General features: G+C 36.0%; 1 protein-coding gene across 1 annotated transcript; it reads left to right on the top strand.

The window, feature by feature from the left end:
* Positions 1 to 17821: 17821 nt before the first annotated feature.
* Positions 17822 to 19313, top strand: LOC141607464 (uncharacterized). The gene is made up of 3 exons (XM_074426813.1): positions 17822 to 18302; positions 18449 to 18804; positions 18954 to 19313. Exons 1-3 carry the CDS (start codon positions 17822 to 17824, stop codon positions 19311 to 19313), a joined length of 1197 nt encoding a protein of 398 aa, XP_074282914.1.
* The last annotated feature ends 3943 nt before the right edge of the window (positions 19314 to 23256 follow it).

The following is a 23256-nucleotide window of genomic DNA, read 5'->3' on the forward strand; positions in this document are numbered from 1 at the left end:
TGTTTTCCTCTTCTTCTCTTACACATATACTTTCACCCTTTGCTTCACGAGAGAAGAGTGACTCGTGAGAGTCCGATTTTAAAGGTCTTACAAGGTCGACAGGTCAGCTTATTTATAGACATCATACAACTCATTTGCGTATTGACTGCTGTAGCTATAACTGATAATTTTTGATTGCATTAAATGGTTTAAGTGGACAAGTTAGAGCTAGCTCTGAGTTTTCATATCCGTTCCATTAGTTTGCATTTAGTTTACTCGAGGACGAGTAAAGGTTCCGTTTGGGGAGATTTGATACGTGCAATTTATATAGACTTTTTAGCCTCTTATTGCACGCATTTCTATGCCATTTCTATCACTTTGTATTGCAAAATTCCCCGAATAGGCTAATTTGGTTTATTTTGTCTTAATTACATAAATGGACTTAAAAGTAGTGGAATCGTGCCTTAGTCGTCCCACTTTGCATGCATTTTAAGGAGACGGATATTTAGAGCAGAAGTCATACCTCAGGAAGTGTGAAGGGAGGTCCTTGGAAGGCTTACCAAATGAGTTTGATGTTGTTCTATGTGGAAGACACTCGATCAAGGGGTTTTGATGGTCGATCGAGTGGTTTGGCTGCTTCAGAAGTTCGATCGAGTGGTTTCTATGCTCGATCGAAGGTGGCTAATTTGGAAGTGTTCGATCGAGAGCTGCTTGTGCTCGATCAAACGGTTTTGCTGGAGAAGTACTCGATCGAGAGGAATAAAAAGACTCGATCGAGTGGTTAGCTATGTACACGGGTTAACTAATCCGTGTTTAGGTTTATCTTTTGTTAATTTTCACTTCCCTATATAAGGGAAGTCGAGATTAGGTCATAAACATCTCTGAATACTTCTCTACTGCTCTTTACTCTCTTAATTACACTTTAGATCTGGAACTTTGCTCTTAATTACTGTTGCTACTTGTTCTTTACGCCGGATTCGCTTGATCGTAATCTCTCTCTAATCTCAACTTTAATCTAATCTCTATTGCTTTGCTTTAATTCTTTGTTCTTCAATTCTTACCTTATTGTTATCATTGTTAGTATAGAACTCATCTTTTAATTCTATCTATTATGTCTTCTCTTAGCATGTTTATGTTTATTGTTGTTGATTGCATCGATAGTATGAGTAGCTAAATCTCCTTATGTTAGGACCAGGGGAGCCATGGTAGTAAAGTGACGATGTTGTGAATAGGATAGGCGATTTATTTGTGAGAACCTGTGACCATAGCAATATAAATGTAACATGTTTAGTTGAGTGCACGCTTCTAAATAACTTTAACCTGGTTAATTTCGTTTCTGGATCGGAAGATTGGAATGAACAGACCTGCTATGAACAGTAGACTACCCTAATGGGGACGGAAGTTAAGTTAGCTATAATCTAGGGTGGATAGCGGACCGGAAGGACCTTGCCCTTGCCCATCTCACAACAGATTGTCTAGACTATTTATGACTGAGTTGATAAACTGCCATGGTGAACCGAAATCCTGACATATCTCTTTTATCTGATCACATATATTTTATTTTCCCGCTTTATTGCTCTTATCTTTACTTCTCTTGACCTTTGCCTTCAGTAGTTTTAGAAAACAATTTTAAAACCCCCAATTGTAACTTAGACAGACGTACTTTCAGATAGATACTTATCTTCCTGTGGAGATCGACCCTACTTACCGCTAGCTTCTGTTAGTTGTACTTAGGAATTTATTTTTGGTACCTAACGACGGTATCAACCACCAAACCCATCGACTAGCCCTTTAATTCAACTCTCAACCACCAATAAAGAACCAAATCAAGAGAAGCCCACAAAAAATCGAAAGAGGAAGCAACAGGTGGGCTAAAAGTGATTTAAAACGAAAATTATTGGTGGTTTAGAGATGAATCGCCGAAGATCGGTCTCGGGGAGGCCCGATCACTGGCGTAGGAAGGTTAAGCAAATCAAGCAACGTCCAACAAGAGTCCTTCAGCCGGTTTTGGACCCTCTTCCTATTTAAGGTCAAACTCCAAATCCGTACAAGAACACATGGTGTTAAACGGCCTAGGTCACTTCTATGATGAGTTTAGAGCATTTTTCTTCAGGGACTTTTGTCTTGAAAGGTTATCTATCATAGTCTACAGGAAGCAACAAACCGGGTGGTCCTCAGTGAGCACGGTTTGCAAAAGGAGGTACAAAGCTCTCTTTTAAGTAACTTTCAACCTTCCTAAACTAGCCAAGACAACTCCAATGGTCCTTTTGTTGCTCTATGGCTATTATTACTTAGCTTGGCCGGTCCTTGTGAGGTCTCCACGGCTTTTACTTTAGCTTAAATAATTGTTGTTCATTAGTTTACATTGTGTGCTTTTTATTTATAACTTTAACTTATGTAAGGTCTTAGACCATCCCTTTTGTACCGTTAATTGAGGACTCTATGATCCCTTAGATGTGTGATTGAATGTTTGTAGGGTGGAGATTCCATTGCTTGAACTATAAAAGCAAGGCCAACCCTATGTAAAACGCAGATTTTTATGAATGATAAACACAAGTTAGAAGCATTGCTTTCTAATTAATTTAATGTTTGCTTATTGCTTGAAGAGACTCTATTTTCTTAGTGCTTGGAGGTGGATAAATTATTTGCTTAGTGCTTGGGCTAATCCTTAGGCTTAATCTATTGCTTAATGTTCGGATTAAACCATATCCTTTATCCATTTTCAATCACTATTTCGTCCAAAACACTAGCCTTATTTCAATAAAAAAACGAGTGTTAGACGATTTACTTCAGAAGAGCTAGCATGGGGTGGTAGAAGGAGGGGGTGGCGGCAGAGAAAACCAGGCTATTGTTTTGGGGGATTTATTTGGGAATTTTAGAGAGAAGAGTTATAGAGAGATTAACCCGTACTTAAAAAAGTTAAAAGTAACCAAAACAGTAGTTAATTGTCAAAATATAATATTATTAATATAAATAAATAACTAATTATAACGAAGTAATATAATTAACCTAAATCAAGGTAATTAAAGGGTTACCCTTAATGTAAAATAAGTAAATGGCAAAAAAATGCTTTATTATAGAATCTGAATTGGGTTTAGCTAAAACTGTAACCCTTTCAACTCACGTATTTTTTGGTAAAGTAAGGTTATTTTACAAATTAATTGAAACTTTTTAAAAACATTTTTTTTCCAAACACAACCTTTTACAAAAACCTTTTTTCCAAACACACCCTTTAAAAAAAGTTTGTGAAACCCCACCTTTAATAATTTTTTTTGTAAAACACGACATTTTGGCCGGAGTTTGACCAAAATTAAAATAAAACGGATGATTCATCAGTATTGTGTTGTCACGTGTGAAATACCATAGTTCCCTCTACTTACCTTTTCATTACAGCTGTAACCTTATCTTTACCAACCACTTTTCATCTCCCTCATAATTTTCTAACCTAAACTAACTTTAATCTCTTTTTCCAGAATTCCCCTAATCAACCACTAATCATCAACCAAATTTACCCAATTTGCTTGCGATTATCCACTCACATACAAATACAATCAATTGGATTGGCGATTTTTGCTGCTAAATTAAGTTTCAATTCTGGTTTATTTTAAATTGATTAGTTAATTTAAATATATATACCAAGTTGTTAGTCTTTATTTTTTAAATTGTTTAATCTTAATTGTGATGGGTATTAAGTATTGACTACTATATTGTTGTTTAATTAGGGTTCTTAATTTGACAACATGTTAACTGCATATAATAATTTGAACCCATTGTTTAATATTCTTAATTAGTTGTAGAATTTTGAAAAATGAATGACAACACCAAGGCTAGACTTAGGGTATGGTTGGATGGTATATTTTTGATGGACCGACAATGTAAAACTTAATATGTTGGTGGGCGTGTTTGGATGGACATGACTTTTAAAAAGTTAAGTTTAAATTATTTAAATGTTGTATTAAGGAAGGAACTGAAGTGTGATGATAGACAATCTTTTTGGTTTGTGAGAAAAGGTTTGGGTGTGTTTTTTTCTGGGAGGCAGAAAATTAGATATGATAAAGATGTGGTAGAATTGTTGAGAACAAAAGCTAATCAAGGCGTGGTTACTTTGTATGTGGTCAAAGATATGACACCGGAAAAAAGAGGAGAGTTTTATGAAAATTTATTCAAAAGTACAAAGCCAACTACCCCTAGAAAAACAAAGTTGGATGTGAAAAGCATTGCCAAAAATCAATTATTAACTCACCCAAAGCCTTTGCAAGCTATTCGCCCAGAACCACATAACACTCTTCCTCCCCTATTCACACAACCTCACACAACTCCAAAAAAGAACCCTAAAATTTCCCTTAAAACAACATCTTCTTCAACAGCTCTTTCAATAGCCCCTCAAACAGTTGAAGCCATCAAACTGCTTTTAAAAAACCTGCTCAAACAGCTCCTTCAAAAGCTCTTACACCAAGCTCTCAAACAACATCTAAAGTCCCTCAAGTTGCTTCTAAAAAAGCTCCTAAAACAGCCACTTAAAAAGCCCCTAAATCTGCTTCTAAAAAGGCCCCTTCTAAGACATCTCACATTGATGAGAATGAATCTCGTGATTCTGATTATGTACCTACTGAGCTCAATGATGATGAATTAGATGATTTAGATGATGAATTAGCTGAAGATGAGTTATTTGCTGAAACTGTTGACCCTGTTATACTAGGGAATGTAGAAGGTGATTTAGGTGGTTTCGTTGATGATATAAATGTTGGAACAATGGGAAGGAGTTGATGAGACTGTAGAGGAGAGAGATGGTGTGGTATTATCTGATGAGGATAAGCTAGAGAGTGTAGCTGATTCAGATGTGGAGTATGTAAAGTACCCATCTTTTAATCCAGCAACTGGATTTAACGGAACTGCGGCCTTGATTAAAGGGTTGAAATTTTCAAACTATAATGTCTTTAAGAAAGCTTTGAGATTTCTGTAACACCCCACGTTAATTGAAGAGGTCCTGTAATAGGCTTAAATGACTAGTGCTTAAAGGAATTGAAAGTACTACTCATATCAACAAAGTGCACGTTCTTTTCTGGTTATCCATGCAAAAGAACTCTAAAGTTAAGCGTGCCTGATTAGGAGTAGTCTTAGGATAGGTGACCTCCTGGGAAGGTTCCCGGGATGCGTCTGAGTGAGAACAAAAATACGCTGGAAAGAACTCATGTTGATCTGTGAGCCATGTACACAGCCTGGTGAGCTATCATAAGTAACCGCTCCGAACCCGGTTTGGGTCAGGGTGTTGTAGATACCTCATTTATGCACCTCCCGCAAGCCACCCGGTGATGATTGGGCCGCATGTTTGGTACACGGAATGATTTATGACAGTTTGTAAGTTTATCGTCAAGTGATAGCTCAAACACTTGTGTCTACCTCATAGTCGTCATGTACGCGCCGATACGGTCGTTTCGACAGTAATTAGAGTACATTTGAAGTCCAGGTCAAAAACCGTCTTCATTTTCTAATAACCGTTTAAAATGCCGAGTCAGGATATTCTGGAATGTTCCGGATATTCTATTCCATATTTTCAATCTCTTAATCCTTTGGTAAATTATATCCCGGAAATATTTTATAAATATTAAGAAAATTGAGATCAAACCGCAATTCCATAATAGAAACGCGGAAATTTTTCTTCCGCAGGAGGAAACCACTTGGGAAAGGACGCAGCAGGTGCTGCGCCTCTTCTCCAGCTCCTTTCTGCGTATTTTCAAATCTTTTCGAGATTTACTTCCAAAGTTTCTCCGAAACCCTAATTCCTTCGTGTGATTAGTATAAATAGAGACTTTCGTTCCTCATATCTCTCACGCGAGTGTTCGCCCTTCTTTTCTCCCTTTGCATTCTAAGACCACGCTCTTGCTTTTTGGTACGTGCTTGAACTTTCGACCACGTAAGCTCGGATCCTTCTGAGTACCAGCCTCGTTTTGCATGACCGACCAATTTGACCAACTCCACATCAATCAACTTAATCAATTCTGTTTAATTTCCTCTTAGAGGGCACTTTCGTCGTACATTCGAGTCGAGCATCACTAAACGTTAGCTTAGTCAATCTTGTTTCGTCAAACATGTAAGTCTGAGGGTGTAAATCCTATCTTTTATTATTGTACTTTATTTTTGTAATCGTTATTGTAAGGTTTACGTCGAAAAGACATTCAAAAACGATTTACAAAACCTTTATTCAAACCCTTTTTACGGATTAACAGGAGACAAACGTCGAGAAAGAACGCAGCAACTGCTGCGCCTCTTCGAAGGGACGCAGCATCTGCTGCGCCTCTTCCTGAGGTTGCCGCAGTTCCTGCTTTCCTTCTTCTTCCTTCGTCTTTTGTTCGTCTGTTTGCTTTTGTTTTGTCTTCAATTGTTCATGTTTCATTAACACGATAATTTTTAGCATAATAATTTTAACATGTAAATCATTATTAATTAATTCATCTTTTAATTCCCGACTTAAATCCCTTATAATTCATATTTGCGGGTTTTCGTCATTAAAATCAATTGGGTTTTTTAGAGGTTCGATTCATCAATATTGAGTCTCTGGAATTCATCATTTGATATATTTTCATCTGTTATTTTATCATCGCCATCAGTAGTTCGTCATTATAACCTAATTAATTTGACTAGTTTGTTTAATTTGTATCATTAATCCCATAATTAATCTACTAATTAGTTTGTCTCGATTAGTTCAAATCAATGTTTTACTATTTTTATGACTAATTTGTATGAAATAATCTGTTAAATCACTTCCATCCGAGTCAAATATTAATAATAAAGCATTAAATTTACCCACGAACATTAACAATATGCAGTTCCGTCTTCACAGCCAGAACTCAACTCAGGAACAGACGCAACGTTTGTTGCGCCTCTTCCAAAGGACGCAGCTCTGCTACGTCTGTTCCGGGTTGAGTTCTGTCTCTGAACTCCCATTCCTGCTTTGACCTAATTATTAGTTTACGTATTTAAACGACTATTAATCGTATTATCACTAATAATCTGTTCGTTAATTTATTTATTCCTTCTTTTCTCAAATTATCCGTTTTAAATGTATTTTTGACGTAAATCAATTAACCCGATGTAACTATTGTAATTTTCTTTATTGTATTTTTTATTGTATTTCTTTTTCATATTGTATTGTATGCTCTCACATGTAATCAATATTAAATTTCCTACTTTGACCCCAATTGCATGTTAAATTACGTGTTTACTGACTTAGTATTAATTCACACGCTAGGATTAATCTAATGGATGTTGCATTTCATGCATATAACCTTCAACATATCGAGTATAGATGACTTCCCTAATCATTAGTAGAGGCCGCTATCGAGGCGAGCGGGATTAGGTGTTCGATCAAAAGAGCTTCCTAATACGTACCCTCACCCCTTACTCCAGATCTCTGTGAACATCCGTGTTCATTGACATCCACGAGAGTCATTCTAGACATAGAATGCTAAGGGTAACGAGTTCTTGGTGTTCATGTCACTACTTTGTATCTTGACATGGCACGAGGTATTCGAATGGTTTCTAATTTTCCACAATAAATTGGTGACGACTCTACAAATGCAAAGCTTGCTCGCTTTTCCTCCCGAGCGACCCCCGTGGGCCCGCGTCCACAGGTGTTACATTTCACTGCATTGAAGAGGGGTATGACTATTACTACTTGTACAACTGTGTGAAGAGAGTGACGGTTATTGCAAACAAAGGTGTGATTGTGAGTAGGACAAGAAGAGAGCTAAGTTTGGCAAGTGTATTTGTGGCACTAAGTATAATGTGGGTTCAAAGTTCATGGAAGTTTAATTGAGAGCCAGAATACCTTCCAAATAAAGAGCCTCAAATTAAAACACAAGGACAATTGCTTACTGGCTGACAAAAACACAAAGGTGACTTCTGAATATCTTGTTGAAAAATATATTGATGAGTTTAGGTTAGATCCAAATTACAAGGTCACTACTTTGATGGAAAAGGTCATGAAAGATATTGGTGTTGAGGTAGGGTATCACAAGGTGTATATAGCAAGAAAAAAGCTTATGAGATAATTTATGGGTTGGATGCAGAATAATACAAGAGGTTATGGGACTTTGCAAACAATGTGAAGAAGCACAACCCTGGTAATTCAATGTTCATTTCACTAGGTGGGATTGATAGACCCCCGCCTTTTTTTTTTAAGAATGTATATGTGCATGTATGCCTGCAAAATGGGCTTTGTGAGTGGTTGTAGGCCTATTATAGGCCTTGATGGATGTCATTTGAATGGGTTGTATCCAGGGATTTTGTTGGTAGTTGTTGGAAGGACAGTAACTGCAATATATTTCCCTTAGTATGGGCTGTAGTTGAGGTAGAAAATAAGGAAACATGGACTTGGTTTCTTCGACTACTTCTACAAGACATAGAGTCTGTTGCACATGAAGACTCCTACATCAAATCCAAGGATGACCTTGCTTTTATTTCTGACACAAAAGGTCAGTAACTAACTTAAAGTTTCACTTGAACTTGTTTTTTTTCCCCGTGACTATGAGATGTATCACTTGCTTTAATTTTGAATAAAAACTAAAGAATTTACATTTATTTCTCGTTTTGTGCAGGGATTAATGGAGACCTCCAATATTGTAACTCCTAATGCTGAGTTGAGATTTTGTGCAAGGCACATTTAGGCTAATTTTAGCAAAACATAAAATGGTGTAGAGTACAAGCAGATGTTTTGGAATGCTGCTAGAGCATACACCAAACATGAATTTGACATGAGCATGGATTGTATAAAAGGTATGTCAACTGGTGTATTTGCTTACTTAAATGCAATCCCTCCTAAACACTGGTTTAGGCATGCCTTTAGTAGTCAAACCAAGTCAGAAATTTTACTCAACAATTGTTGTGAAAGCTTTAATAGTGTGTTAAAGCAGTGTAGGGATAAACCTATTTTAACATTAAGGGAATGGATTAGGAGATATGTAATGAATAGAATGTTTACCCGATTTCAAATACTTGACAAGTACAAAAGTAGCATTATGAATACCGCCACCAAGTCTTTATCTAAGGCTGCAAAACAAAGTAGAAATTACCAAATTTTGCAGCTTGGTATGATGGAGTTTGAGGTAACCTCTAAAGCTGATGCGAATAAAAGATAGGTGGTGAATGTAGATAAGATGACTTGTGAGTGTTTTCAGTGGGAGCTGACAGGCATACCATGTGCTCATGCATAAGGTTGTCTTGTAAAGAAAAGGATAGACCTCGTGACTTATGTACACAAAGCTTATTTAAGAGACTTGTATAGGCTTGCTTATTCAACTCATATCCATCCTCTACCTGGCCCCAATAATTGGGAAAAAACCACCCATGTGAAACCAACTCTTCCTCCATTTAGGAAAATCCCTCGAAGGCCTAGTCCTAAGAAGAGAAAAAAGGGATCCAAATGAAAAAGACAATGCTAGAACTACAAAGAAAAAGCCTTCTAAATGCAACAATTGTTGCATTGAAGGGCATTACATAAAGTCATGTAAGAATCCTGAAGTTGCAAAAAAACCTAAGAAGACAATTGTTGGGAAGGGTACTAAGGTACAACCTCATTATGAGTGCTTATGATTTTAATTTATTTTTTGTGAGACAACGTTTTTACCAAGATAATTTCACTTTGTTTCATGTCTTGTTTGGTTTTTCAATGTTGCAGACAACTCAAGTAGAATCTGGATTTCAGGAGATTTCATACACAAGCAGTCAACCTCAACCAAGCCAATGCCAGTCCCAAAGTCTTATGCTCGTATGAAAGAAAGAAGTGCCAATTGTGAGCAACCTTCGACATGCCATTGTGAACAAAGAAGTGTCAATTGTGGTTTTTTTGCGTGTCAAAATTTGTCCTAAACAATGCCTTGTAGGCTTTTGTGTTTATCAGCACTTTTGTAGTAAACAAGCTTTGCGTTTTCGCAGATATTGTAGCAACAATGTCCACTAATGTCTTGAAGGGGTAGAATACAATGCACACTTATTTTGTGTGTTAAAATTTGTTGTAAACAATGATGCCTTGTAGGCTTTTGTGTTTGATAGTACTGATGTACAACTTTTATTAAGGCAGGAGCTTTGTTTTTGTCTTTGTCAAACAGTTGTGCAATGTATTTCTTCAACAAATGTGAAATGGCATTCAAGTTGGTTATCTAAATTAAAGAAAACTTTTGATTACTTGGATAATTTGAGTACATGAATAAGAAAATTACATAGAAGAGTAAAACAACATTGATAAGGACATTAAAAAAAGCTTTAGTACATAAATAATCAACTACTAAACCCCCTTATAAAGAAGAAAAATTACAATGACAATAAGAGCTTTTAAAGTCAAATTCATCTTTTATTCTTCTTTTTTAGCAGCTTCAATTCCATGCTCATATCTTCAATTTCATCGTCACAACAACATTTTTCGCCTTCTAATCGTTCCCATCTTAGTTTTTGATCCGCTATTTCCGACCTTAAACTGCTTATTTCATTAATGGGATCATCAATCCACTTGAAATAGTTGCATCCCTGCATTTGAGTTTCCAGGTTGAAAAACTTACATGTTAAAAACCTTCTCCCTGGATTTCTTTCGGTCGTGGAGGTTTTCAATGTAGTATGAATGCCACAACGACATCCGAGCAGCGGTGTCAACGAAGAAATTGAGCTGCCGCTGGACATTGGGAAGGGATTTCGGTTTTAAAAGTAAGATGTATGAAGAGAAGAGAGGGAGAGACAGAGAGAGAGAGGGGTAAATAGTTTTCACAAATTGAGGGTGATAAATAAAGAAAGGGTTGGTTTGATAAATGGATGGAAAATAAAGAAAGAAGGAAGTGATTTGGAGGGAAAACAAAAAAGAAAGTCAAAGGAGGTCTCACGTTCGAAAATTTTAAATGAACGAAAATGATTCAAGTTGTCGGAATCCTGCCAAAATGTCGTGTTTTACAACAACAAAAATTGACAAAAGTGGTGTTTCACAAACTTTTTTTTTAAAGGTTGTGTTTGGAAGAAAAAAAGTTTTTAAAAGGTTGTGTTTGACAAAAAAAACCCTAAATTAAATAAGCATAACAGAAGTATTAACTAAACTATAATCTAGAAATGAAAACAATAATAAAACTAAAAAGAGAAGCAAATAATTCGAGTATATCACATTGGAAATAGGATGATACCTTAAACAGATACTGGAGAATTCAAACAAAAAGATTGGATCTTGAAGCAAAGTAAGCAAACCTGAAATGATTAAAATCTTTTAATATGAAGAAAAACATATTTTAAGACCGCAACGATAAAGAAATAAAATATCATAATAATTATAATTTCCATGAAGTATTTTTGTAGGATGCTTATTTCAGTAAACAAAAGACTAAATCTTTTCATTTTGTCGAAATATTGTATGAAAGTTTCAATCTTTGGGCATAAAGCCCCTACCATTTCCATTAATCTACTCAAAATAAACTTGTTTCTAAATTCACTCGTATGTTAACTAAATTATAAACTAGAAATGAGTAAACAATAAAACTATAAAGAGAAGAATAAAATATCAACAAGGAGGAGAATGATAAAAGAGTGGATCTTGCCTAGACTAAGCAATTACAATGAACCCTAACATTGCTGTGGGATGAGAAAAATAGAGGGAAAGAAGAGGATGGAGAGGCTTACTTGGTACAAAAAATCTCATTGGTTTTGGGAATTTAGTTTCAAGGAAGAAATTATATGGACTATGGTTTGGTTTTTTCTCTTTTTGTCATTTCAATTTCCCAGAAGGGAGTTGTAGCCGTGTAATAAGAACTAGGAAGGGAGGTAAGTGGTCTCTTTTTTTCCTTAAGAACCCAGGTTAGAGGGACGATATATGGCTTCCCTTTAGAAGCTAAATTTATTGGAATCTATTTTTAAAATAATGCTAAAAAATAAAGTATTTGTCGTTTTGTGTCGATTTTGAAAATATTTGTCAAAACGGTGTCCACGTAAGCTCGTGTTTTCAAAACCTGAAACACGGACAGATTATAGTAAGTAGGAAAAAACACTTCTATAAAATGGACTAAAAGAAAAACGCCATTGGAAATGTCATGATTTGGGGGAGGAAACACGCCACTTCCAATGGCGTGTCTATGTACAATTTTTTTTTTTTAAGTTCTTGGGAGTCTGGCAGTTGAGAAAAACCTGTAAAGACTTGTCAATCCTAATGGCGTGTTTCCTTCATATAACGCAACGTTGGTAATGGCGTCTTTGTTCCATATTTTAGGTTTTGAAAACTCGAGCTTACGTGGACACCATTTTGACTAATATTTTCAAAACCGACCCAAAACAACAAGTATTTTATTTTTTACCATTATTTTAAAAAAATCGTTCACTTTATTCACTAGCTTAGTTCCCTAATTTCTCACACTTGATCTTCCTTAAGACAGCACTACCGTCTTAAGATTAAGATGAGTTTTTATCGATCACCCACTTGAATCTTTTATCGGCTTTTACCAATGCACTCAGCTTTAATTTTCTCATTTAATAGAGAGCTGGTTGTTACGAGTCGTCTTAAGCTTAAAATAAATAGTGCCATCTTAAAAAAGAATTAGTGAATCTCTAAAACCCGTACTTAAAAAAGTTTTTTATGGAAAAGATCGATTCATTAATCAAAAGGCATACCATATCTACAACAGATGTCAAACAAGACGAAATACAATATCATTGAAATCAAAGAAAAACCATCTTTCACGAAAAAAATATCTCTAATTAGAATATAAGACGATTCTGCATGCCCTCTAAACACCGCCGTTTCTTCACACAGGCCAATCCGAGGGGATCTTCGGATCTAAAGGAGTTTTGAGAAAGATGAGTTTTTTTTTTTTCTGATCTAGAAATGGGAGATGTTTGGTTACCCTAACTCATGGGTTTTTCTTTTTCCATGAATTGGAGGAGTTTAATTACCTAGCCCCCCTCCCCCCCCCCCCCCCTAGGTAGTTATAAACTCATGTCTCAATTCAACTCCCGAATGCCAAAAACGTGTTTTGGGCAATTCACATGAATTGTCTAATTCATGTGTTTTGTAAAATCATGGGATATTAAATCCCGTATGGCAACCAAACGAGGCCTTAGCTACCTTAACAAAATCTTAACAATAAGTTTCCCTTGTGACGAGTATATCCGTAAAGTAATACTCATGTGGGTAATAAGACAAAACAGATTGATATTCCCTAGGTACTTTGCTTTTGTCTTATCTACCCCACATGGATAATACTTGACCCCTTGTGATGAATATACCCGTCACAAATAAGAATTTGCGAATTCTTAATATGTTGATCTTATTTTTGTTTGTCACATGTCTTCAGTCACAACTCACAACTACATAAACTACACTACTAGCTAGTCAATGATAGGGGTACTATAATCCAGTTGTATGTAAATCCAGTGGCGCAGTATGTTTAGGCCGTGGATTTATGCCTTCCCATTACCCGCCGATTTGCTTTTCCTTTTGATGACTTTATTTGTACAACCTAGGTAGCACGACACTCCTCCTAACTAGCCGACCCGGACACCCGGTCCTTGTTAGAGACATGCATAAACATGTTATAACTTAGACGAAGAATAAAATGTCAAAATAGATCGATTAGAAGATGGGTTTGGCCGTTTGAGTGAGAAATGAGAACTGGTTGTTGCTAATCGTCGACCCTTTTTTTTAAAAAAAGACCATCACTACCCTTACTCTCTCTCTCTCTCCCCCCCCCCCCCCCTCTATCCCTCCCAAAATAAACTTAAACTAACAAATTCAAAAAGAAAAAATACAACATTTTAAAGATTGAAATCAATATCGGATGCACAATCATTTTATTTAAAGAAAAAATCATAGATGAAACGTTGCCATCAATGAATAGGTAAAATCAAAAGGAAATAAAAGATGAAAACCACCATTTTATTTCCAAAACTTCAACGGCACTAACCACCATCAACGTCCATCTTCAACGGCACTAACCACCTTCAACGTCAATAACTAAAAAAAATCGGGGTGCTAAGGGGGTGGGACGTTGAATTCAAATGTCGTCACGTCACGGAGGTGGGACGTTGAACAACAACGTCTGTTGGGGGAGGGACGTTGATGTTCAACGTTGATGGTGGGGAGGGACGTTGAACACCAACATATGGCTTGGATGGTGACGTTGGGAATCAACGTTGAGGGTGGGGGCTGACGGCCTGATCTGGCGTGTTTTGGTCGACCGAACAAGGGAGAGCAGGGGAGCGAATGACAGGGCAAAACAGTGGATAAGGATATCAATCATAATGCTTGTCCAGATTCTATGCAAAGTAGGGTTGAGCAAAACCAGATATCCGATCCGGATTTCAAAACCGGATCGGATATCCAAATTAAAAATATAAATTTTCTTGATCCACATCTGATCCGAATAATTCGGATATCCAAAAATCTAGAATCCGAAAATTCGGAAATCCAAATTTCAGAAACCGGATTCGATCCGGATTTAAATGTACAGTAAAAGTTCCACCGAGGCTGGTGGAGTAGTGGTATTGGGCTATAGGCAGACTAAAACTAAAGGCAATTTCGGTTCATTTCGCATTTTCAACCCACTAGAAAATGTAACGTCTTCGATCGCATAAACTACAAGTTTTGATCGCATAAATTACAAGTCTCGATTGCATAAGTTATAAGTCTTAACTGCATAAATTAAAAGTCTTTATTACAAATTTCAAAAATAGTCTAAAAAGTAAAAACCGCATAAACTAAACATAAAGTTTTCCATTTTTTTCTTTTTTTATATAAATTTTAAATTCGAATCGGATTCGAATATCGGGTTTTAAGAAAATCACAATCCACATCCGATCCAGTTTATTCGGAAAAAAACCGGATCGGATATCCAATTTAAATGGTATCCATATATTCGGGTTTTTTTTCGGATTTCGGATCGGATTCGGAAAATTAATCGGATCGGATATTTTTTTGTTCAGCCCCAATGCAAAGCAACGACCAAGAATGAAGCACACAATTATCTTGTAGAATCAATTTATCTATTTCCCTTTTTTTGTATCAATTAGCATGATTCATTCCTGATTATTTGTAAATGCAATATATTAATTTAAGGCAATGTATTTGTTTTTATCTAGATACTTGTACACTTTGTAACCATCAATACTTAATAAAATTACATCTTATTCATCTTTTATATCTTATAGTCGATATTATGCTTGACAGTAGCGATGAAAGTAATTTGGGCATTGTAATTGGTTGTCTGTTTATTGTTGAAGTTCGATGATGGTGGTAGTAGAATGGAGAAATGGTGGTCGAGATATTGGGATGATGGTGGTTGTCGTTGTGAGAGTAGGGCAGCGCTAGTGTGGGTGCCGGACTGAAGGAATGAATGGTGGTGGTTGATGTAACACTCCCTTCTTACCCGGCCAAGGTAATTGGATGTAACCTTCTCGGTTTCCCGAGGTAGTAAAATCGGAGTCGCAATTGAGAAACAATTAACACAAATAAGTACTTAGTGGATTACATATGCATAAGTGAAATAAATAAAATGAATAATACAACTCATGACTACTAAACTAATCTAATCAACTATGCTTGACTCGAATGTCATCGCGCCTCGTCCCGTCTCCCGCAAGCAACCAAAGCTAACCTGTAAACAATTGTTCCCCATATGATCGGAAATATCATATGGATCGACACACGCCACCTCGAAAATAGGTGACATTTACGCAACACAACAAACGTCAGTTTCAATACATAAACATGAGACATGACGCGATAAGTGTAGACTCGACATAATCATGTGAATGAGATTCGACTATGCAACCACCATACTGGTACCGGGACACGCCCAGACGTACCCACAACCACCAATGCCAGGGACATGCCCACGATACCACATCTCACACAAAGGTACCGGGACACGCCCAGACATATCGGGTCCGGAAGCCAACCGGATCCCCTGCCAGACGTCGTGCCTCAACAACACGAGTCCCTCCGTGACTCAAGCCATTAATGTGCACATCCCTCTTGGAGTGAGAAGCTCTAAGGGGCGACCCGAGCGTAAAGACGGTTGCCCAATCTTCTTACGTCTCCTCAAAATCAAGTATCACCACCAAAGTCCTCCAACACAACACAAACATACATCACAAATGGAAGAACAACATTTAACATATGGCCAAATTCATGACTTTAACTTTACATACATATCAACCGACTCATGAATGCAATAGTGAGGAAAGACACCCAAATATGCATACACGATATTGAAACCGAGTAGGATAACCTACTTTTTGCATAGTCCTCAAGCTAATCCTAATCACCAAGTATCCATTTCATAAAACCGTCTCATCCTACATAAATCATGTAATAATTATCACAAACCACTCTATACTATAATACAACATAAAACCCCTTATTATTACCCCATAATTACTCACTTTATATAATTAACTACTAATTAATCTCTCTTCATAACCCTAATCCGAGATTAACATAAAATAAAGAGGAAAAAGGGTAGGATGTTGACTTACAAAGGTAGATCGGGAATTAAGAGAGATGTTCCACCATTAATCCAAGCTTGAATGTTAAAGGAAAGGTTTAGGAAGTCTTTAAAGAGAGGGGAGGGTGTTTTAGAGTGAGAAGGAATGCGAACAAGAATGAAGGGGTTGGTGTAGGGATAAGATGAAATCCCAAAATATCATCTCTCGGGTACAGCTCAGTACCACTCAACCGAGTGACCGGTTCACTCGACCGAGTACCGACTCACTTGGTCCACTTGGTGTTCTACTCGGTCCACTGAAAGTCTACTGGGTCTAGTTTAGGTCTTACTTGGTCTCGTATGAGGATCATCCTTTACTTCCGAGTACATGTGGGTTCCCTCACGTGTCCCTAGGTCTAAGTACGGGTCTCCTGAATAACGGGTATTACAGTTGATGGGACCCATGGCAGTGGGGCGGGGTGAGGAGGTGGCTATTATTTACAAAGGAAAGAGAGAGTCAGAGAAAGGGGGAAGAATGCAAGGGTAATGTTCGTCTTTTTTATGAAAAACATGGACGACGTTTCGCAACTCGTATTAGCTATAGTCAAGGTCAAATTTTACTTCACTTATTTAAATTTAGTATCAAATACATTAAAAAATAAAAATAGGTTATTTATAACTATAAAATATACTCCCTCCTATTCTTCTTTTTCTTCCCCTTTGGATTGGGCACAATATTTAAGGAATTGAATAAAGAATGAATAAAGGACTTTGGTGGGGTTTGTTGAGTGGAATAGGGTTGAATAATTAGTAGTTAAATAAGATAAAGCATAAAGTTAATTGTTCCCTCCAAAAAATAGAACAACATTAGTACATGTTTAAGAATGGGATTAAACTGTCCCACTTAGTACATCATTAGTGATAATTATACAAAACAAGGTTGTTTAACAACCATTACATATGGAGACATGCCTCCATTTAACAATAATAAACGTTTTAATAAATCTGGACATAAGATTAGTGTCTTCTTACAGTAATTACAGCTAATTAGGCAACACGAAACCAGAAAAAAAAACGGGTGATTAATCTGGACTTCAGATTTGATGATGGGTTTCTCCATTCTTTTCAAACAAGTTGGTTGTCCTTCACACAAAACCCAAGTGTCAAAGTAAGTACCTGATTGCAAGTTGCCTTGATTATGAAAATTTGGCACCAAATTTCAAATAAGGAGCCAAATTTCAGAAACATTTCATTTTATGCGCCCAAATGTTTTCAAACATGATGCAAAGTTCAAGGATGATATAAATAGAAAGGATTAGCAACTAAATTCATTTATTTGCATAGAGACAAACAACAACTTTCTTACCATTTCAGAAACACAACAAAAACATTCTCAATAAATGAAGACAAAAAATCTGGATAATTTAGAAAGATCAAGAATATGTGATCTTTTACTAGAAAAAAGCAGTGGTGGTAAACCAAAGCATGGTTCAATGTCAGAAATAGCAGCACAATTTGGGGTTTGTAGAAAGACAGTGACCGACATTTGGAATCAAGCCAAGAAGCAGCATAGTGCAGGGGATGGTATCAATGCCAACAGTAAACTGAAAGGTAGAAGAATGCCAAGCAGACTGACGTTTGACACTACCAAACTAGAGAATGTGGAGATGGGTAAGAGGACAACTCGGCATGAAGTTAGTGAAGGGATGGGTGTTAGTCAAGCAACAGTAAGCAGATGGGTGAAAGCAAAATTGATTGACTCACATACAAATGCAGTCAAGCCTCTATTGACATATAAGAACAAACTTGATAGATTAATTTATTGTCTTTCACAACTTCAATATAATAAGCTTACCAAACAATTTGTTTTTAAGGAACAAAGTAATGTAGTGCACATGGATGAAAAATGGTTTTTTTATAACAAAAACATCTCAATGGTTTTATGTAGGCAAAAAAAGAAAAAAAACCCCATAGATGTGTTCAATAAAAAAGATTCATAACTAAGGTCATGTTCATGTGTTGTGTAGCAAGACCTAAATATGGTCCAAACAAGGAAGTAATTTGTGATGGAAAACTTGGTATATGGTCGTTTGTAATGGAGGTACCAGCTAAGAGAAAATCAAAAAACAGAAGTGTAGGGACATTAGAAACAAAGTGTATACACTCAATAACTAAGCAAGTCACCAAGGATATGTTGATTACCAATGTGCTGCCTACTATTAAGGCAAAATGGGCAGCTAATTACATCAAAAATATTCTGATACAGCAGGATAATGCAAGACCTCATATAACTAACAAGGATGCAGATTTCAGGAAGCATGGACAAGCAGATGGGTGGAATATTCAATTCAGTTATCAGCCTCCTAATTCTCCAGATTTAAATGTGTACTGGATTTGGGCTTTTTTAGAGCCATTCAAGCTCTTCAGCAAAAGAAAAAGTCCAAGAAAGTTGACGAGCTTGTTGAAAACACTATGAAAGCATTTACAGAGTTAGAAATTGTGAAACTGAACTAGGTGTTCATTACATTGCAGGCATGTATGCTAGAAATTATGAAGCTAAAAGGTGGGATTGATTATCCAGTGTCTCATATGCACAAGTCAAAACTGGCGGCACAAGGTATACTACATGAATATCTAACTGCTGATGCAGAAGTGGTGAAAGAGTGCATCAAATATGTACAAAATCTTGGTTATGCAAGCTCAATAAGTGAATTGTTGGAATCAATTAGTAGTGTAGAAAATATTTCAGAACTAACAGAACATGCAGGTTCCAGTAATGGCCCAACAGGTGAAAATGAACCTGTTGGTAACATTACTAAAGAGGGTGTTATTAGTACTGCAGTGCAGGTTGAAGATTTACAACAACATATGGACATTGACATGCGTGCATAAATCAGAAGCAGGTGAAGCAAGTTTTTTGGAATCAACAAAAGCATAACAGAAGCAGACAAGTTTTTTGGAGTAAGCAAAAGCATAACAGAAGCAGATGAAGCATTCAACTATGAAGCAGATGGCACATGCAGAACAAAAACAGAAGCATAACAAGTGAAGATAAGCATGTAGTAGTCAAGTTGTAGTGTTTTGAACTTTGCATAAGTTTGTATGAACTTTTGGGCGCATTAAGTTTAATGAAATGTTAATTGGGCAGTGTTAATTCGGTAAGACTTCAAAAATTTGGAATCGTAATTGGACATAACCAACAACACTCCTTGCATAGCCTGCATCACAAATTATTGTGGTGGCGTAATGCATGAAATGTGTTTTATGCTCTCAAATAAGATCATTGAGCAATAAAAAGGTCAATAAAAGGAGTATAAAACCCATACTCGTATTAGGCAACTTATATCATCACTAGTCCATATGAAAAAAAAAACAAGTAAAAGTATCAGGGAAACAGAATTAGACCTCCCCAAACAAAGGCAACGGTTGAGAATCAGGGACAGTAGTATCCAATTCCCCATAGGTGTCAAGAACAATATCAACAGATTCAGGTATGGCCTGACTATAACCAGCAACATCAACAGAACATTCAATCCCCGCATCTGTAGTAACTCCATCTCCCTTCACATCATCGTCATCTTCAAGTTATAGGGCAAACATAGGCCAATATTTTGACATTTCCATCAAAAACCAACGACGATGCTCTGAGGTTTCACGCCTCTCCACCATCTTCTTCATTCTTCTCTTAACATCAACCCTCATAAACTCCGCCATTTGTTCCCTACCTTTCTGATAATCATCATCAATCTCAGATTCAAGCACCGCAACACCACAATCAGTCACAATATTCCCATCAACATCATTTCGATTCACACCCTCGCAATCTTCATCAACTCGAACAAAATCAACAGGGTTGTTGAATAAACAAGGACCGTCTTCAAAATCCGAGTCAACATAACTCAGATCTGCTGTAAACTTCGAAAAGTTTTCAAATTTATGGCGATTTAGGTATAAATCCATTGACATGGTGATTGATTGAGAGAAAGGAGAGTGGGAAAGTATTGATCAGTGATGAGGAATATGGTTTGATGAGAATCAAAGGAAGAAATGAGAGAAAATGAGTGAGATTTACAGAGAGAGTGTGAGAGGCGATGGCGGAAGAGAGAGAGGGGTTGTTAGGGTTTTTGATTAGGGAGGCTAAATATGGCGGGTGTGATTAGGGTTTTCTGATTAGTTGGGCTGAATTACTATTTGGGCTGGGATTAGTGTTAATGGATGGGTTAAGTAGTTGGGTTAGTGTATAGATTAGGAAATAAGTTGTTGGCATAAATTGTAAATACAAAAAAGAAGTAAGGATAGAATGATAATTGTATAGGTGTAAAACTTACCAAAATAGGAAAGGAAACAAAACCTGAATAATCCGTTTTAGGAAATAGGGAAGAAAATAGAGAATAAGAGGGAGTATATTTTATTAAATTTAAATAGCGTGTCTCGTGCACTAAATTTAATGAGATGCCATATCACGTGTGTGTATGGTGTCCGTGTCTGTTTTGGTGCTACCTAGTGTACAACTTGCTTACTATATTATTTATTTAATTAAACCATCAATATATTTATACAACAAGTCTCATTGAAGACAATATTCTACTTTTATCTTATCTACCCACTTGGATATTAGGTGACCCATCTTCAACTTGTGATAAATTTGTGATACTTATATGACATATTACATCATGCTATCAAATCCATATCAAATCCTACTCCTACATCCCCTGACCCCTACTAAGTCATTTTGCTCTCCTTCTTGCTTACTGTATTATTTATTCAAGAATCTGTCTTGTTTGTGACGGTCACAAGCTTGTAACCTCTCATAACCTTCTTCCACTTGCCCTCCCACTCATCCCTCCCAGTTCCCGTCTCACGTCACAAGAAATCCGTCACAAATGAGAATTTGTGCTTTCTAAATCTTGTGATGTATCCATTTACACAAATTCTATTTTTGACGGACAAAATCCATCACTTTGAAGAGACATGAGACAAAGGGGCAAATGGGGAGGGCAAGTGGAGAGGGGTTGTGAGAATCCGCAAAAGTAAGGTGCTCCATATTTTATCTTTTTTTTTTCTCTTATTCGTCCACCTTATTTTATACTAATTTTTTTATCTACCCTCCCTAATTTATATCTATATTTATGTAACAATGGGTCACCCCAAAAATATTAACTTACATCTAAAAATTTGGGACCCTCTACAAAAGTATACAAATTACCCATACTTTTTATTTGAAATTTCCCCTAAAAACAGTGAAAACTCATATTAAGGGAAGGTATGTGCAATGGTGAGGTTCCCTATTTGATGAGAGAGAGAGGCATTTGGGGATGTAAGTTTCCACGCGTAAGGATTCTCCATTACTTCTCAATGGTCCGGATTAAATATGTGCTCGATCGGATGGTGTAGATTCATTTGGAAATAAAAAGGTAAATGAATGTGATTGAAATATACTCCCTCCCATCTAAACCAAAGGTAACACTTCTCCAATATATATGAGGAGTATTTTATTAAAGTGTTACATTTGGTTTGGATGGGAGGGAGATGGAGTATAGTATAATAATGTTTGTAAGAAATAATGAAGATAAAATAAATGAAGAGGATCTATTTCCAGTTTCCATCTTAAAAAAGAGACCGTCAGAAATAAGACCATTTGGTCCATTACTCCATTCATCACTCTCTCAAATTTTCGTGGTATTTTTCTTGGTTAAATTCACCATTCATTATTAAATTATTTAAAAAAACTTAAACACCATTCCCAAAATTTAAAGAAGAATTAGGTTTAAACCCGTGAAAATTCACGGGTTTGCTATAAAAAACTCACAATTAGCAATTATATGTAATTATGTAAAACATACAAATAACTAAAAAACATAATTTTTTGCTTTATGATGAAGATAAGTCAGGTTTAAATATGTTTGTAACCGATATAAAATTTGATATTTTGTAAATGTATCATTATTTTAACTTATTTGATTAATTTTTAGTAATTATATTCTAATTGAACGTTAGGAGTAATCATTGCATATAATAGCACCAATTTTATTTTTGATCAAATACTTTATAATATACGAGTATATTTTATAACAAAAATTAAGTCTCTGTATATTATTATATATTCAAGATTGATAAAATTAGTTATATAGATGTATTGAGCCATACTGCTATTAACACCTTTAAAACATTTATATGTTCATTCAAAATGAATGATTTCCATTTTCCACTAATTACTCGTAGTTGATAAGTTCAGCCCACTTTATCCTGTATATGCTTTCGGAAATTATTACACCCGTGTAATTTGGAAAAAAAGTACTTGAAAAATGATTTTCAAAAAAGCTTCTGGCCCTGTTTGGTAATCAGCAGATTGATATTAGCAGAAGCAGATTGGTCAAGCAGATTATAAATGACAGATTGGATTAACAGGTTTGACTAGTATATTTCAATTAGCAAATTTAGTAGAAGTGTTTGGTAATTAGCAGTTTTTGGTTAATAGAATGTTGTATCTATGTGTAGATTGTTGACGGATTCATATTTCACAATCTACTAATGTGAATATGCTGGGTAGAGCAGCATATTGAAAAACAGTAGATTGAGCTCCAATCTACTCTTTCAATATGCCATTTACCGAACACTCAAAATAGTAGATTGGTGAGTCAAACATGCTAAAAGCCTTGAATATGCTGAAAATTTTTCAATCTGTCGTTTACCAAACACCCTCTCTATAAAATTTATATTTGGATTACTATTATAGTTGTTCATAAGTTAACTATAAAATCAACTAAAATATTTTTAAAGATAGTGAATACATCATATTTTATTTCTTTTATTTTAAATTCATCTTTATTATAGG

Source organism: Silene latifolia, chromosome 10 (genome assembly GCF_048544455.1).
Source record: "Silene latifolia isolate original U9 population chromosome 10, ASM4854445v1, whole genome shotgun sequence".
Classification (NCBI taxonomy): domain Eukaryota; kingdom Viridiplantae; phylum Streptophyta; class Magnoliopsida; order Caryophyllales; family Caryophyllaceae; genus Silene; species Silene latifolia.

What these genes read in the sequence shown, in the direction of transcription:
- LOC141607464 (XM_074426813.1), top strand. Translation starts at nt 17,822, where the DNA reads ATGAAGACAAAAAATCTGGATAATTTAGAAAGATCAAGAATATGTGAT. An exon ending in ATTTGTTTTTAAGGAACAAA is followed by an intron (nt 18,303 to 18,448) that starts GTAATGTAGTGC and finishes TGTGTTGTGTAG; the next exon opens with CAAGACCTAAATATGGTCCA. An exon ending in CTAATTCTCCAGATTTAAAT is followed by an intron (nt 18,805 to 18,953) that starts GTGTACTGGATT and finishes ATTACATTGCAG; the next exon opens with GCATGTATGCTAGAAATTAT.